Source organism: Mustela erminea, chromosome 6 (genome assembly GCF_009829155.1).
Source record: "Mustela erminea isolate mMusErm1 chromosome 6, mMusErm1.Pri, whole genome shotgun sequence".
NCBI lineage: Eukaryota > Metazoa > Chordata > Mammalia > Carnivora > Mustelidae > Mustela > Mustela erminea.
The window spans coordinates 4,146,317-4,163,042 of NC_045619.1; the positions used below are offsets into that span (position 1 = coordinate 4,146,317).

The 16,726-nt window shown below is 59.5% G+C and overlaps 1 protein-coding gene across 1 annotated transcript; it reads right to left on the bottom strand.

Annotated features, from left to right (window-relative positions):
- Positions 1–7,155: 7,155 nt before the first annotated feature.
- On the bottom strand, positions 7,156–16,064 carry UPK3A (uroplakin 3A). The gene is made up of 6 exons (XM_032345947.1): positions 15,929–16,064; positions 15,051–15,206; positions 13,878–14,157; positions 11,898–11,980; positions 10,199–10,331; positions 7,156–8,785 (listed from the first exon to the last, which is right to left on the bottom strand). Exons 1-6 carry the CDS (start codon positions 15,978–15,980, stop codon positions 8,626–8,628), a joined length of 864 nt encoding a protein of 287 aa, XP_032201838.1. The 5' UTR covers positions 15,981–16,064; the 3' UTR covers positions 7,156–8,625.
- Positions 16,065–16,726: the final 662 nt, after the last annotated feature.

A 16,726-nucleotide genomic window follows, 5' to 3' on the forward strand; every position in this document is an offset into this window, starting at 1 on the left:
GCTGCGGTTCGGGACGAGGCCCTGGGGCCCGTCCGTCTGTGCCCGAGGGGCTGCGTCCGTTGACGGCGCGAACTCCAGGCCCCGCGCGCGTGGACGCGGCGCAGGATCACGCGGCCATGCCCCTCCCGAGGGGTCCCGCCTCTCGTCTGGGGCTGGAAGTCGGTTTCCCTGAGTAAGACCGGGTTGGATCGAAAACCACTTCCTCCCCGCAGCCTTCCCGGATCTGCCCTCCCTGCCCTGCCCTGCCCGAGCCACCGAGTTAATGATTATTTCTTCTCTCCTCGCATAGTTTTCCCGGCCTGGTCTCAAAGTTGGTTGCTATCCCCCAGCCCAGCCCACCCGGGAAGCTTCTGAGGTTCAGCGGCCTGTGAACTTCCGGGCCAGGGCCCTGTGGGGGACGGATGGTGGCCTGGGAGTAAACAGGCGGAAGCGGGCTCCCTGTGCGGTGCGGGGCACTCCCCTGAGCCCTCGGGGCTGCCCCCTTCGGAAAGCGCCATCGTGATGCTCTCAAGAGAGACGCAGCTTCTCTCGGGTTGTGGAAAATTACTGAGAGGTGGTGCCACCTGGCAGCCTTGAGCGCTCTCGGGGTAGATAAGGGGCTGGCATGGCGCTGGCATGGTGCTGTGCGTGTCACATGGTGTAGTCGTCTGTGTCCTAGCCTCCACCCAGCTGGCGCGAGCCTTAGCGGATGTTGAACAAAAGAGTGAACAGGTGTGTCCGTGAGACACGGAGGCCCAGCGTCCCCAGCCCAGGGACAGACTCCACTCATTGCCGGAGGGGTGGTGCTCTGGTGGGCACGCAACAGGGGCTGCCCGGTGAAACGCTGCGGTTCTTGGAACGGACCTGCTTTTGTGTGCGTGTGCTCACTGCTGTTTATGGAGCACGTGCTACACGCACGTCCTATAAACTCTTCCTGCACATTTTCATCCTAGCAGTCACCGTACCGGGTAGATATTACTCCCCTTGAACAGACCAGACAACAGGACCTGGTATGCAGGCCAAGTTGCAAAGTGGGGATCTGCTGGGAACCGGGGCCAGGGGCTGTCTGGCTACAGAGGGAGGCTGGCACTGGCAGAGAGGAGAGAGGCATAAAGTCCCAGACAAGGTCCCCGGGAGGGGGAAACAGAAAGACAGCAGCAACCAGCCAACAGTCCTTCCGTCCTGGAGAAGAAGCTGTTGCTTTACTGTGTGGGGAGGCCAACACCGCAGCACACAGACGCATAGCACTGGTGTAAGAAGCCCGACATCCAGGCATCATACACCCTGGACCACATCTGCCAAGGACAACATACATGGCACACACACACCCTCCCCCTGTGCATTTATGTCCCTGCATGATGCATGCATGCTGTAGACACTCCAGTGGAAAAGGAGCTGATTATGACTTTTGGACACTCCTTCCCCCTTCAGTTTCCTATAGAAGCTCATGCTGCTCCTGCCTGGCAGCAGGTAGGGCCGCGATGCCAGCGCCGGACGAGGTGGGGTGTGTGTGGCTAGTGGGATGGTTCTGCTGGCAGGAGAGGGAGGAAGGGAGCTTCGCAAACGTACCTTGGAAAAGTCGGTCTGGCCTTTTCTCTGCCCCGTCGTCACTCATGCTCATGCCCCAGCTCAGACCTCCTTGACGCTGACCTAAAAGTTCGCAACAACCTGCTGTAGGGTCTCCACTCAGCAATCCATGTCCCCTACCCCTGCAGCTGTGATATGGCCGGGGGACCGGCATGGCCACTGAACAAATATGTACTGCCTACCCACTGTGCTAAGAGCTGAGGACGTGGCCCAAGAGCCTTCCCTGAACTCATGGGCTGACACCATAGGAGGGGAAGCAGGCAGTAAACACGCCTGTCAGGGAGGGATCAGGCTATAAAGAAAGGGAAGTTGGGTGAGGGACAGACCCCACAACGAAGATGAAAGGGCGATGCACAGACCAGGGAGAAATTCGCAAGACGCATATCAGAGCAAGGACCCAATCTAGAATATAGAACGCATTCTAAGACAAGCAACCCAATTTTCTAGAAACTTGAACACATGCTTCGTCGGTGTAGCTCCGTGGATGGCAAATAAGAACATGAAAAGATGCAAATCGAACCCCTAATGAGACAGCACCGCGTGCCGCTCGATCGGCCGAAATGAAAAACACCGACCTCACCAACTGTTGCTGAGGGTGTGGAGAAACCGGAACTCTCACGCACGGCCGCTGGGAACGTGACGTGTTACAACCAGTGCACAACCTACCAAAAGGCTAGAATAAAAATGGTGGGGCGCCTGGGGCGGGGGTGGGGGGGGCGCGGGGGACTCAGTTGGTTAAGCGTCTGCCTTTGGCTCAGGTCATGATCCCAGAGTCCCAGGATTGAGCCAAGCATCGGCTCCCAGCTCAGGCAGGGACTCTGTTTCTCCTTCTGACCCTCCCCCCTCCCATGTTTGCTGGCTCTCTCTCTCTCTCTCTCAAATAAAATATTTTTCAAAAATAGTGGTAACACCAAATGCTGGGAAGTATGCAGAAAAATCGGCTCATCCACCCACCACTGGGGAAATAAATGTAAGTGGTTTCCAGCCCCCCTGGAAAGTAGTTTGCTCATTTCTTTAAAAAGTGACCACACACTTGCCCTGTGACCCAACAACTGCACCCTTGGCTCTCCATCCCGGAAGAAAATGAAAATCACTCACGTCAAAGCTCACACACATGTTCACAGCAGCTGTATCCCTAACAGCCCGAGGCTGGAAACACCCAAGTGTGCCTTGGCCAGGGAACGCTGCGGCCGGGGGAAGTGAGAGCAGCCGGCAGCCGGCGGGCAGGACCACTCCGGCAGTCCCACCGTCGGGGGAAGATTCCAGCTTCTGCACTTGGTGAAACCTGGAGTAGAGCAGCCGTGAGAGGACACGACATGCTAGGAGCACCGACTGCCGAATGGAGAACCGGATGAAGATGGGGGTGTAAGCAGGGAGACAAGCTGGTAGACAGGCCAGATGCATCTGCGTCCAGGTTCTGGGCCGTCCTTCATGTTCTGACGGCATGTCTGACTTGGGACAAACCTCCCCCACTGCCCCTTCGTGTTCGGAGGCCTGGGATTGTCGTACAGGGCACCGGAGTTCACTGGGGGTGGGAGGAGAGAGCAAGCTTTGGAGGACAAGGTGAGGGCCTCCCTGGGCAGGGGAAGGAGCCACAGGGGCCCCAGCAGGAGTTTTTGAGCTCCCGGGGGCAGCCACGTCCCCAGGGTCACCCCACAGCTGGCATAAGGGAGGGACTGGGTGAGCAAGGCGCCCACGCTGCCCAGAACACCAGCCCTTGCCTCTGGGCAATTGCCATGTCCATCCTCAGATGGTCACATGAGCCACAAAGGAGGGGCAATAGTGACGCAAGCTCCTCTCCAGCCAGGTAGAGGGCTCTGAGGAGGAGGCTAAGAGGAGACAAAATGAATGTGACCTCGGAACTCCAGAGGAGAGCACGGGACCTGAGGCTGAGGCCTCACTCAAGGGCATTGTGGCCTCCTCTTCTCTTTTCTCAAGCAGCCCAATGTTGCGTTGTTTGTGAAATTTAAAATTATTAAAACTGGAGGAACAAGAAACACGACATCCCAGGAACTTGTCACTGTTTACTCAGCGTCTGAGTAAACACCACTGACAGGGCCATGGAATATGATCCCAGACCTCAGGCGCTCTGGATCTGGAAATGGTAGGAATCTGAGAAAAAGTACCCCCTCCTCCAGGAAGCCCTCCTGACTACTCCAGCCCTGATTCCTGCAGTGCTTCTAGCCTGACCTGTGTGTTGAAGGCCAGACTGTGCTTGGTGCAAGGCTCTGCTCTGACGAATCCTCCATGCATTTCTGTTCTTCTGCCGAGACAGGTGGCTCCAAGCTTTCCTGAGCCCAGAGTTCGGTGTTTGATTGGGTTGAACTGAGTGGCCTCACTTTGTGATTGATCAGATTCCACGGAAAAAATCACCCGCTTTAGAGCACGCTACAACAGCATTCTGACCCTCTTCGCACAGATGAGGTCAAGGGCGCTCAGAGAGGTTCCTCCTTTGCCCCAGGTCACACAGCATGTCTGTGTGATTAGCTAATTTCCGAGCCTTGACTGGGGTGGGCAGGAAGGTGAAGCAATACTTGTGCAGAGGCAGAAGGCTTAGCTGGAAAAGCCCTGCCACCTCGGCCGCGGGACGGCGGGGAGAGGGGCTGCCTCAGAACCTGAGACGGGAGCCAGGAAAATTTCCCCTGCAGCTATACAGAATTAGAAGTTTCTGGGAGGCATCAGTCCAGACCAGAACTCATGAGCCCCACTCAGCATGGCCCACCTGTCTCTGCCCACCAATGCGGGTTATTCTCGGATTGGAGACCGCCGGCTGGCACTTAGCAGACCCTTGGCCTGTGCCTTGAACTCCCCTCTGCAGGATGCTGGCTGACCTTCCCTCCCTTGCTGCTGCATGGGCGGGGGCGGGGGGGCACATTCCCCAGGGACCGATGGAAGGACTCCAGACAGGCTGGTTTTTCCCCGGAAGTGTGTGTTGGGGTGACACGGTGAGCAGCAGCGCCACTGTCTCCGTGACAGGGAGGTTCTGGGGCTGAGCGGGAGAACGGAGGCCAGAGACAGAGTGCGGTCACAGCGGGTAGGTGGGGGTCAGCTTTCCAGTGAGTTCTCTTCCTGCGCCTTGGGCATCCCTCCTTCCCGGTCCCCATGCTGAACGGGCTCTGTCCTTTGACTGCTCTGTAGCCCCGTTTAGTGAGCCCAGCCCATCCCACGGTGCCACCCGTCATGTTTGCTCAGCGTATCAGAAAGCCTGCTGCGGCTTATGCGGAGTGTCCGGGCCAGGCGGCTGGATTCGGCTGCGGACACACGCCCGGAATCCCTGCTAGATGTAGACAACGAAGGAGGAGCCAAGCAAGACCCCAGCGCCCTGCGTTCCACGTGCCCCAGGTTGACTCCGAAGCAGAAGGGCCAGGAGGCTGTCGCAGGATCATGGGACACCCTGGACCGACCTTTCCTGGGACAGCCTCACCCCCGGGAGGGGAGGAAGGTGAGGCAGGAAGCCTCAGACCTCATCAGAACCCGAGGATGGGACACCGGCTCCCAGCAGCCTCCCGGGAAGATGCGGAGGCGGGTGCCACTCAGCCTTGTGGCGACAACTCCCACGCCTCCTGGGCTCATCTGTCCAGGGGGGATCCCAGGGCGTTCGGCCAAGACTCAGAGCAGCTGTGGGGAAGTATTTCCTCCAAGGCCTATGTGACTATGCGCAGGGGCCTCCGGGCAGAGGCTGGGAGCTGTTCCCCTCCAGGGACAGCCAGGCGGGAAGTCCCAGTGGCCTGCAACACAAGGTCTCGTTCCCGTGCGCCGCACCCATGGGCTGAGGCTGTGCTGCACGCACGGGCCTTCTTCCCTCATGCCTGCGGCGGGCAGGGCAGCCCCTGGGCACTGGGCTCCCTCGCTAGAGGGGAACCACCTGATGGCTCTTGAGTCGCCGCTCAGAAGCGGCCGCAGCACATCCCGGTGGGGCCTGATGCTGGTGGGGAAGGCAAGTATAACCTTTTCAACGTGTGGGGGGCGGGCACGGGGGATCTCCGACACCTCCAATCCTGCTTTCAGACCGCCACGGAGCTGCCCCCAGCTTTGCAGACCTGAGCACACCACCGTCTCCACTCAGCTCCACCGGCTACATCAGAGGCAACTTCTAAGTGAACCCAAAGTCCTGATACCCTCCGACCCAACCTGCTTGTCCCCCATTTTGGTTGAGGGCACCACCAGGGACCCAGCAGCCCCGGCCCCCGGCCCAGAGTCACACCCAAACTCCGTTTGCCCCTTCCTGCCCTTGCCACGTGCCGAGCTGGGCGACACGGGGTCACGGACATGAATGCTGCCCCCCAGCGCAGTCTGGACACCGCTGCAGACAGAGACAACTGCGCGGAGGGAGCCGTCATGGAGGGAGGCCCAGTGATGACAGCCGAAAGGCCCAGTTCCATTTCATCCTCATGAACGCACGGCGGGCGCACAGCATTCCGCACCCCACTCCCGGCACCTTGTTTATAAATGAGGCCGCAGAGCCGGCAGGAGGCACAGTGCGTCTCCCAGGGTCTCCTGGCTGACAGGTGCGTCCGATCTGTCTGATTCCAGGGAGGCCAGCAGCCTCTCCCGACAGTCTCCCCGGGGCCAGTAGCAGGACCACATTAACCCTCCCTGGGGAGAGAAGACTCATGACCAAGGGAGCTGGGTCCTGCCTGCGTGAGGGACACAAGGTCATTCATTCGCTCACTTCCTCACGGCCCCAGGATGGGTCTGCCCATCTGCGTTCCAGCGGCTTGTCCCTCCAGCTTTTGTGTCGTGAGCTAGTGCTGAGGTGTCCCCATAGCTGGAGGGTCACCTGCCCTGGGCCCTCCATCACCCAGGCCAGCGGTAAGAGGACTTGGCATCAAGGGACAGCGACAGACCCGCTGCTCCAGAGAGGTGGGAGTTTCTGCTAACAGAGAGGGGCTTGGGTTACCGGGGGGGTCTTGCTTTTCAAATAGTGGGGTAGGGAATGGATCCAGACCGAAGTCCATAGAATAATTCTAGGGCCCTCTCCACAGCGACCGAAGCACTCCAGCAGTTTTGATCCTAAAATAAACGTGACGTCACTGGCAGGAACGCATAACAGTACGGCCCCTTGGAAAACAATTTAGTGGTTCCCGGCACGTCAGACATAGAACGGCTGTGCAGCCCAGCAATTCCACTCCTAGGTGCACACCCAACACACCTGAACACAGGCGTTCACCAAAGTCCATGAAGAGGCGTGCCCAGAGCCATGCCGGACGGCAGCGCGGTCACAAGTGCTGGAAAGAAGCCGAGCGTCCACCAGTCAGTCGATGAACGAGACCCGGGTAACGCACTGCTTACTCCTCGGCCACAAAAATGAATGAGGTTTGGACGCCTGCCGTGATGAGGATAAACCTCAAAAATAGGAGAAAGTGAAAGCAGCCGGGCACAGAAGGTCACCACACGGTGTCTGACTCCATCGATATGAACTGTCCCAAGCAGGTGAATCCGTAGAGGCAGAAAGCAGATCCGTGTCTGTCAGGGGCACGGGGTGGGGGAGGAGGAAACGGGGAGTCCGTGTTTCATAGGTGCAGGGTTTCCTTTTGGGGTGATGAGAAGATTCTGGAACTAGGTAGAAGTGATGATTGCCTAACACTGAGAATGTACTAAATGGCACGCAATTGTTTGCTTTGAAACAGTTAATTTTATGTTATGTCAATCTCACCTCAATTAAAAACAAAATAAAAATAAAGACAGACGTGTTAGAAGCAGAATGCAAACTTGCACGAAGTTTCCACAGCAGCGGACTTCCAGGGAGCGTTTCCTCCCCTCCGCTGCAGCCGGGCATTCTCTGAGGGAAGCGCTGAGGGACTGTCCTAACGGAGCTGGGGTTGGGGAGGGCACACAAGACGGGGGAGGCGGGAATTCCAGAGGCTGCTCAGGCAGACTCCGGTGTCCTGGAAGACAGTCTGGAGGGATCTGGGAGCTAGTCCAAGGCACACCTGGGCTGGGCGCCCCCTAGAGAGCGGCACCATCGCCCCCTCCCATCCCCGCTGCCCAGGGTCTGGGCTCCTCTCGGCTCCGGGGACTCTCAGTGGCTCCGGTTTCTCCAGACCCCTCCCTGCCTTTAGGCTTCTTCCCATAGCTTCTGCCTCCTTCCTGCCTCCTCTGCCTTGGAACCCTCTAGCAGATCTGTGTGTGTCTCAGCGTCCGTGCCCCCAGAGAACGATCCAGGGCCCGCAGAGCACCCCGTCCCGACACTGGTGATGAAGGCCCGTGGGGAGCATGGCGCCTCTCAGGAATGCGGCCTCCTCCAGCCGACGGGGAGTGTTCCTGCTTTACACCCCGGACCTGCTCTGACACGTTTCTTCTTTCAGGGAAAAGGGAAGTGGGACTGTGACTCCTTTTGCTCATTCCCCAAAGGGAAGTAGTCTTACTACCTGGCTCAGAAGAGGGAAGTGAGCCATCTGAGCGGAGAAGCAGGGCCGGGAGAGCCCCTTCACCCCCCAAGTGGACTTGGTACCCCTCTTCTGCCTGCCCACCTTGGGTCTTCAGGGAAAGCTGAGAAGGAGCCTTGAAATTAGCCATTTATATCAGCCCATTTTATAGATGAGGAAGCTGAGCCCCAGAGGGAAGGAGACGGTTGCTGGGGGTGACAGGAGCTGCCAGCAGCTGCCCCCTGGGTGCCCACTTTAGCTTCTAGGACCTCATGGCCAGCAGACCCCAAACACCATCTAATGACTGCACGCACAGCCCGTTTCTCAGGACCCATTGTCCAGATGTTCCCATAGCCTCAGTTTCCCTAACCCTCACCACCCCGACTCCGATGGAAAATCAGACCCTTGCCCCCACCCTCCAGAGAAATAATCCAACCCCTCCATATGACACCGACTCATTCACCCACCTTCTCACTCCTTCCTTCAGTACGTCTCTATCGAACTCAGAATCTTAGGAAGATTTTATTAGAAGCCTTCCTGCAAGTTGGACCAACATGCCCTGTTCCTCGGGTGGGGTCAGGGCGTGAGCACCTGCTGTGCGCAGACACCCCCCCTCCCCACCCGCACTCCCCACTGTCCCCAGGGTGAGGCCAGCCAGGACAGTGTGGCCGCCCGCGGGTGGAGCCCGGGTTCAGTCCTGGAGCTTGCTGGTGTACACCTCGGCCCGGTCCAGCGGCGGCCCCCGGTTCACAGATGTGTACGCAGCCTCCGAGGCCCCCAGGGACCTGGGGACGGCCTCCTGCGTGATCTGGGAGTCATGTGTCGTTTCCCTGTCCGAGCTGCCCGTGTCCCTGACCAAGGGGACGAAGGGGGCGAGGGTTAGGGGCACCAAGCAAGTCTAAACCCCTCTAGCTGGCCGGGGAGTCTCTACTTAGACACTGCTTTCCCGGCCGCCGTCTCAGGCACAGCAAACAATGCCCAGACGGAACGTAGCAGTCCAGGTGGGAACCATGGGAAGGCTTCCCGGAGGAGGGGACAGTTGCTCTGCCCTGAAGGAGGAGGGTGGGGGCTGGGAAAGGCATTTCAGGCAGGTGACAGGAAGCGCTGAGAGTTCTGGGGCCACAGTGGGAAGTCTGGTGGGGCCGGAGCCGGAAGGGGCCGGAGGAGGGATAAATGCCGGAGCCCGGCCACAGTCAGGTAACAGGAACTTGGGTTCCCGAAGGACCTGTTGTCCAAGAGGAGGGCGGGACAGAAGAATGTCCTCCCACTCCCAGGTCTGGCCAGACAAACCAGACTCTTGGTGGCTAATCTTATCTATTATTTGTGTTCTCATTATTAAATGTCAGAAGGCAACCTGATTTGCAAGTTCACTGCCCCCTACTCCATCCTCCCCGCGGCGTTCCCACCGAGCTGATTTCTGTGTGCACTAATTTCACCTACTCCGGGAAGCTTTTCCATCGGCTCTCCCCATCCACGCTGGGACAGGCCCCCTGCCGTCCTCAAAGCCTCCTGGGGGCTCCCTCCCTCTGGCTGAGAGGTTTCACTCCCATCCCAAAGAGATTTAGCTCCTGCTGCCGCTTCCTCCGGGAAGCCCACCCTGGTGCTCCAGGTGGGGCCTTCCTCACCTTCCTCTGGATTCCCACAGCACCTGCGGGAGCCCCGATGCACCCCCTTGTGCCAGCCCCCCAGGATCAGAGGATCGTGAGTGCACCTGACACCCACCAGGCAGCCTGTTAACTGCTCCAAACACACACAGGAGACCTCGAGTCCGGACCCAAACACACACACGGCGGAGCCGATGGGAGCCTCGAGAGACCAGGGCTCTGGTCGCAGCTCTGTTTTAACTGGCTGTGTGAGCCTGAGACACCCTTAACCCCTCTGGCCTCAGTTTCCCCACCTGTCCAGCCAGTGGGTGAATCATGACTAAAAAAGCTAAGAGCTGTTCAGGGTCCAGATGCCGCCTAAGAACTCTGCGGGGATCATGTCACTTAACAGTCATGACAGGAAGGACAAGATGTATGAGTATCCCCATTTCCCAGATGAGGACGTTGAGGCATAGAAGGAGAGGTGTTAGGGCTGAGCCCCTCCCTACCCAGCCGGACGACCCCAGGACACTGCTTCCCTCTCCACGGACCCCCACATGCACACCCAGGATGGAAGGCAGCTCCCTCGCCTTCTGGGGTCACCCCCACCTCGGAAGACCCTCTGGGTGGAGTGTGTCCAGGGTGGCCCGCGGTCTTGCCCTCCAGCTGGCAGGTACTCACAAAAGGCTGAGGACGACGGCACCGGCAAAGGCGACGAGCAGGAAGAAGGGCAGGGAGCCCAAGATGGACGTGATGACGATCATGCCTCCGCTTCTCCGGCCGGGCCACGTGTCGATCGCTGAGTATGGGGTGACTGAGGGGACACAGGCCCGCTTAGCCCCCAGACGCTGCACCCCCAGCCTTCTCCCGGGAATACCCGCCATCCCACACCACCCTGGCAGCCACAGATCTCAGGACGAAGCGGGGACCCAGGTCAGAATCTGTCTCCCCCCGGTCCGCGGTGCGATTACCTTGCTTGCCCCACACCCTCTTGCCGACTCCCTCGTCTCCTCCTCTTTTAACTGTCTTTCTGGATGATTTTAAACTCTAAACAGACTCAACTCTGGTGAGATGGATGGGACACGGATCACAAGCAAGTAGAGATGAGACAACGGGCCCTGGCCTAAGGGAGCGGGGTGCCCCATGACCCCTACTCTGCTCCGGCCTGTGTCACCCTCTGGAACTAAGCGGACAATTTATAAGTTGTCCCGTGAGCTGGCCGCTTTCTGGCCATTCCCATGTAGACCGGACGAGACCCGCATTCTTTAGATCACTCACTGCCGCGCAGGGATTTCGAGTTCCTGTCAAGGGCATTCAGACTCCAGACTCAAGCCTACAGGTCTGTCGGGTCCCAGAGGGCACACTCTCCCCACAAGCCGACCTCAGGCCCTGCCCCAAAAGAGCCAGGCAAGCGCTTTTGTCTGGATTACTCCAAGGAACCCCGCTGGGGAGGCAGAGCAAGGATTTTTCTTCCCATTTCTCAGATGTAGAGACTGAGGTCCTGAGGGGGCACAGCGCAGTGAGGCGCAGAGGCTGGGCTTGAACTCGGCACTCATGGTCCCAAGGCAGCCCTGTTGTTGGGGGACCACAATACACGGGCGTGCCACTGGCAGGGTGGGAAGGGGGCCACCCCAGCCACATGTGCACACACGCCTGTCTACACCCCTCACTAGCTATGTGACCTCAAGCAAGCTGTGAGAACTACTTCGTGCCCCACAAGCTTCCCATGGTGGGGGTGGGGGGGCTCTACAGGTTAAATTCTCGGCTCTATGATGAGCCCATCCTGGCATGAATCTCATCTTGGGGGAGAAGGTTCTAAACTTAGGGTCGGGTGCTGTCAAGGTTGCCGTCGGAAATCTCTTCCATTGCCCCTCAGGTTCAGCAGATACGGTTCTGGGTATTAACCTCGAATGCGTGTTGAGAACCTGGATGGAGGCTTGAGGAGGGACAGGGCAGGGCCACAGGCAGGTGCCTGGGCCTCGGAGCCCCCTGCCTTTAGGAAGCCCACCCAGTCTCCAGAGAACGGGGTGGAGAGGTGGGCAGCACTCCTGCTCCCTTCCAGGCTCGCCCCTGCACTGAGTCCTAGCCTCCGGAACCACCCAGAACCTTCTGGAGCCATGTCACGTGGCTGTAAGGCCCAGACAAAGGGGCGGGTTGGGATGGAAAGGCAGGGTCAAGTCCATGACCCTTGGAGGCAAATGCCTTGACTTCAATCGTGCCCGCCTGCTCTTCACCTGCCTCCACCACAGCACCCGGGGCATCTCCGGTCACATCATCTGAAGATGCGTCTCCTCACCAATGCACTGGCCTGCCCGTGACTGGGGAGACTTGACCGAGTGACAGCCCAAGGGTCGCCCTCCAGCCCAGACCCTCTACTTACGCCGGTTGGTGCGGATGGGGTCTGACCACAGGGTCTGGTCCTGTACCAAGCCCGTGGACATGTTGACAAGGACGTACTTGAACCTGCAGGGAGATGGAGAGATGGGGACTTCTGTCTACCCTGTGTGCCCAGCCACAGGCAGGTGAAGAGATTAGGGTGATGGGGGTGGGGGGCAGAGAGGGTCCTTCTAAACGATGGAAGCCATAGGGTGGGCTCTGGGCAGCAGGACAGTCCTGGGCGTGGCCATGGCGCTGTTACCCCCTATTCCTGCCCCTGGACACTTTCCATGAAGACTTCAGCAGCCCTCCTCTCAGCGCCCCTCGGGGGCCCCCGACTCTCTGTTATCTGTAGGACGGATGTAGCGTATCTGCTGAATACTGACTCAGTTATCCTCATCACATTCTTGCCTTCCACCATTCCCAGCCTGGTCCTTGGTATCACAAAAGGGACTTTATTTTTTTATTTTTTATTTTTTTAAAGATTTTATTTATTTATTTGACAGAGAGATCACAAGTAGATGGAGAGAGAGGCAGGCAGAGAGACAGAGAGAGAGGGAAGCAGGCTCCCTGCTGAGCAGAGAGCCGGATGCAGGGCTCGATCCCAGGACCCTGAGATCGTGACCCGAGCCGAAGGCTTAACCCACTGAGCCACCCAGGCGCCCACAAAAGGGACTTTAAAAAAAAAAAAAAAAGAAAGAAAGAATATTTATCCCCATCCCAACTGCCCCGGGACAGGAAGATCAGCACAAGATTCCCACCTGAGGCCTCAGATACGGTCAGTTTAAAAAGACGGATGGTCTGAGAACTCGAAACCAACAGCCTCTCCTTTAACACTTGCAAGAAATGAAGACCCTTCGGATCTCTACAGCTTCCGGTGTTTTGCCTAATCTCCCATTTCTCTGGGTTTGAAGAGGAGAATTCCAGACGCTGGGAGATGGGCCTTGTGTCCCCCAGGCAGGAGGCTGGAGGAGGTAGGTGGAGGGGGAGGTTTTCCCACATTAAGAATAAGGTCAGAGGTCAGAGGTCAGAGGTTGAGGATGGGGAGGAGACACTAAGGCTTTCATCCTGCCCTGCGGTGGGGGCCAAAGGAGAGGCGAGCCCTCAGTCAGGCTGGCAGGTGAGCGATGGTCTGGGCCCCAGGTGTGCCTAGCAGGTGCAGAGACTCAACGTTAGGCGTTTCCATGGTAACGGGAGTGGGTGTACCGGGCAAAACCCCAAGGCCACGGGATTCTGCACGGAGAAGAAATGAGTGTGAAAAGGAATCAGGGACCTGCTGGGGTCGGGGATGGGGATGAGATAAAAAGCACAAGCCAGGGGCGCCTGGGGGGCTCAGTGGGTGAAGCCGCTGCCCTCGGCTCAGCTCATGGTCTCAGGGTCCTGGGATGGAGTCCCGCATCGGGCTCTCTGCTCAGCAGGGAGCCTGCTTCCCCTCTCCCTCTGCCTGCCCCTCAGTCTACTTGTGATCTCTCTTTGTCAAATAAATAAATAAAATCTTAAAAAAAAAAAAAAAAAAGCACAAGCCAGGAGGCAGGAAAAGTGAGGATGATGCAGGAGCTGGAAAAGCCCTGAGTGTGGCTCGAGTTCGTGTGAGGCCGCTGCTTTTCACGCAGTGACCCCTTCCCTCTCTGGGCCAGCTGGTTTCCCCCCCTGGCGGATGACATGCATTGGGTAAGTGACCGCCATGCGGGGGATGAGCCAGGACCAGGCGCAGAATTTGTGGAGTCGTGCAAAATGGAAATGCAGGCCCCCTGTTAAAAAAAAAAAAATGCAGATCTCAAAGTGGCAGTGGCGGAGGATTCAGGCAAGCAGGGGTCCTTCTGAGCGCCTGGGGCGGGTCACACGGGCCCGAAGCATGTCCCTTCAGGAGACCCGGGATGGTCCTGGCACAAGAAATGAGGCCCCCCAGGCTGCACCCCTCCTGGGTCTTCCTGAGCAGGGCCGGGGGCATAGCGGCCCCTCCCCCGCGACTGCTCACACTCACCTGTATTCCGTGGCTGCAGACAGGGGCGGGTTACAGAGGCCCCGGAAGTTGGGGTCTGACAGGCAGGTCCCGTTGGCACCCACCCTGACAAGGTAGGCATTTAGGATTTCCGAGGCCCGGGCCACGTCCCCTAGGGCATCCAAGCTGGGCAAGTCGCTGCAGGGGGACAGGTCAAAGGCCACAGCCTTGTAGGGGCCTGTCCTCCCTCCCTCTGTCTGCTGGAACGTGGAACTCAGGGGGGTCCTGCTGTCGTCCTGCACGGAGGCGTTCCTGGAGCTCGCTGCAGGGACGGCGGCAGCGGTGAGGCTCCTGGCCACCCTGGGCTCAACAGGACTCCCTCAGCCGGTCACCCAATCCCCGAACATCCCCTGAGCAGTGCTCTGAGTAGGTGCTGGGCCCCGGGGTCCCAGGCAGGGCCTGCCTCAGGGGGTCCCTGCACGTTGGGGGAGACAGGCAGCAGCACCCCTGGACTTCGGGCAAGAGGGAGGCTCCTCCTCCTGCGGGCCAGGACGAGCTTCCAGGTCCTCCCATCCCGACAGACTTCCATCATTTCCCTCCCCCCGAGAGCGCTGGCCCCAACCGTGAATGGGAGAGAAAAAGCCCGCGGTGTGCACACACTGGGCCCGGGCCCAGGGGAGGGCCCCGAATGAGCTCCTGCACACGTCCGGCTACCAGAAATGCAAGAGGGCTGTCACTGGGTTCCTTCTCCCAGAAGCCAGGATTGCTCCGGTGACCAGGCGGGACTGGCCCAGAGCACGCGGGTCCAAGCGCATGGTTCTGACAAACACCGGCCGTGCCCCACCTGGGCAAGCTGGGCAAGGGCTGGTGCTGGAGGCACCACAGAGATCCGGGCTCACGTTCCAGCCTCTGTTGGTTCCTGGCTCTGTGATGGGACAGATGTCTTGCAATGCTAGGGCTAAGGTATGCAGAGCACTGAGGGTCATGTATGTGCTCAGTGACCAGTGCTATCTGCACTTCTCCGCTAGCCGGGACATCTCTCTGGGGCAAAGAGGAACGTGTGACTGCAGCACACAGCCCGGGGCTGGCCCAGGGCAGGCACAGCGTTCTCGCTGAACGACAGAGCGAGAGCGTCCCACCACCTGCCTCCTCTCCTCCTCGGGCAGACGGGCCAATCCCCCTTTCAGCGCAGCCCAAGCGAAGCAGAACCCTTACCTAGGTCGACAAGGACATAGAGGTAGATCTCATAGGTGCCGTCAAGGGCCGCTGAGCTGTCAAACATGCAGAGAGGCTTTTCCAAGGCCACCGTGGTGAGGGTGGGGTTGTTGGTGGCAAAGGTCATGCTGGCCAGTTGGGGCTGGAGGTTGACACCTAGAGGAGGCAGTGAGGACGGGAGCTGACCTCCAGTAGAACTGTCCACACCCGCAGGCACACTCTGTGCCACCCCCATGTCTGCATACAACACTGGGCACCTAGGGTGTGCGGGCCCTGGGGTTCGACCTCCCCACCGGCCATCTCCGGAATCTGTCTCACACCCAGGCAGCTCCCCAGCCCTCACCAGCCATCCTCCCCGCCCAAACCAAGCAGTCCAGACTAACGGCTGCCCTCTCTCCCCACCCATAGACGGCCAGTTGCCAAGGACCCCACTGCCTCTCCAAAGCATCTCCTCACCCAGTCAGCCCAGCCTTGGAGTTCTACTCTTTTCACTGGGACCCCAGAAACCAGCCTCTCCCCAACCCCAGTCCTTTGCTCTAACACGCCAGTCTGACCCTGTCACTCTCCTGCTGGGCCCCTTCTGTGGCTGTCCCTGTCCCTCACAGCACCCATCCAGGGACCTGTGACCCATGAGCCCAGGAACCCCCACCCAAGGAAACTTATTAATCAGTGTTGTCTTTATTATTAGTATCTGAATCCCCAAAGCCTGCGGCGTAGCGCAGAGCAGCATCCTGCCTGTTCCTGGAGCGAACACGCGAAGTTCCCGTCCCCAAGGCCACGCGCCACCCCGGCTCCTCTGAGGACAGCGGGAGGGTCAGGGCCCGGGACTCAGCCGCCCGCCCTCCCAGGGCACAACCCCTTCCCCCTTTCCCGCTCACCCACGCCAAGCCGCAGGCAGCCGAGGGCCAGCAGGGCCCAGAGCGGAGGCATAGCCCCGAACACAGCGCGGGAGCGCGGGCGCGTGGTGCAGGGGACCCCGGAGCCCCGCGCCTTTCACCGTCCGCGCACCTGGCGGCCCGGGCCCTCCCTCGGCGCGCCCGGCCCCGCCCTGCCCCGCCCGCGCCGACCAATCCCCGGCCCCCTCGCGAGCTATTTGCATACGCCCCGCCCCACGACGTGCCAGAGGACCCCACCGGCGAGGTGGGACCTCTCCCCGCGCCCTTACGGTAGCGCCAAGGGTGCGCCGCTGGGGTGGGCTGGGGTGGCGCTGTCCCGGCGTCTGGGATACACGGGGGGCGGGGGGCAAGACATCCCCTCTTTGAGCAGCCGCTTCCACCCTGGGAGATGGGGGCGCTAATTCCCGCAGCTATTTATGGAGACCCCACTAAGCGCCGGCTGGGCTCTGCTGGAGAAGGACCCGCTAATCCGAGAAGGTGCGTCGCGGAAACCTTCCAGTCCGGGGCCTGTGAGCCCTCCGGGGACCCCAGGGTGACCCTTTGGGTTCACAGGTGCGAGGCCAGGGCGGGAACGGACTCCCGGGAACGCCCAGATGGGGGGAGCGCAGTCCTGCCTCCCAGCCCCTGCTGGTTCAAAAGACCTGCTCTGGGCTTGAAAACCGTGCTGGGGGCTTCCCCTGGTCTAGACGGTTCCTTCCAGCGTCGGAATCGTGCTTTTTCTCCAGGAGCACCCTAAATATTACATTCTACATTTCAGACATAAGTCAGTGAGGATAGGAG

Bases quoted from the DNA above. Each gene is read 5' to 3' on its own strand.
- UPK3A (XM_032345947.1), bottom strand. From the start codon at position 15,980: ATGCCTCCGCTCTGGGCCCTGCTGGCCCTCGGCTGCCTGCGGCTTGGC. The intron at 14,158-15,050 runs GTAAGGGTTCTG...CCGTCCCTGCAG, and splicing joins CTATGTCCTTGTCGACCTAG to CGAGCTCCAGGAACGCCTCC. The intron at 11,981-13,877 runs GTGAGTGTGAGC...ATCTCCCTGCAG, and splicing joins TCTGCAGCCACGGAATACAG to GTTCAAGTACGTCCTTGTCA.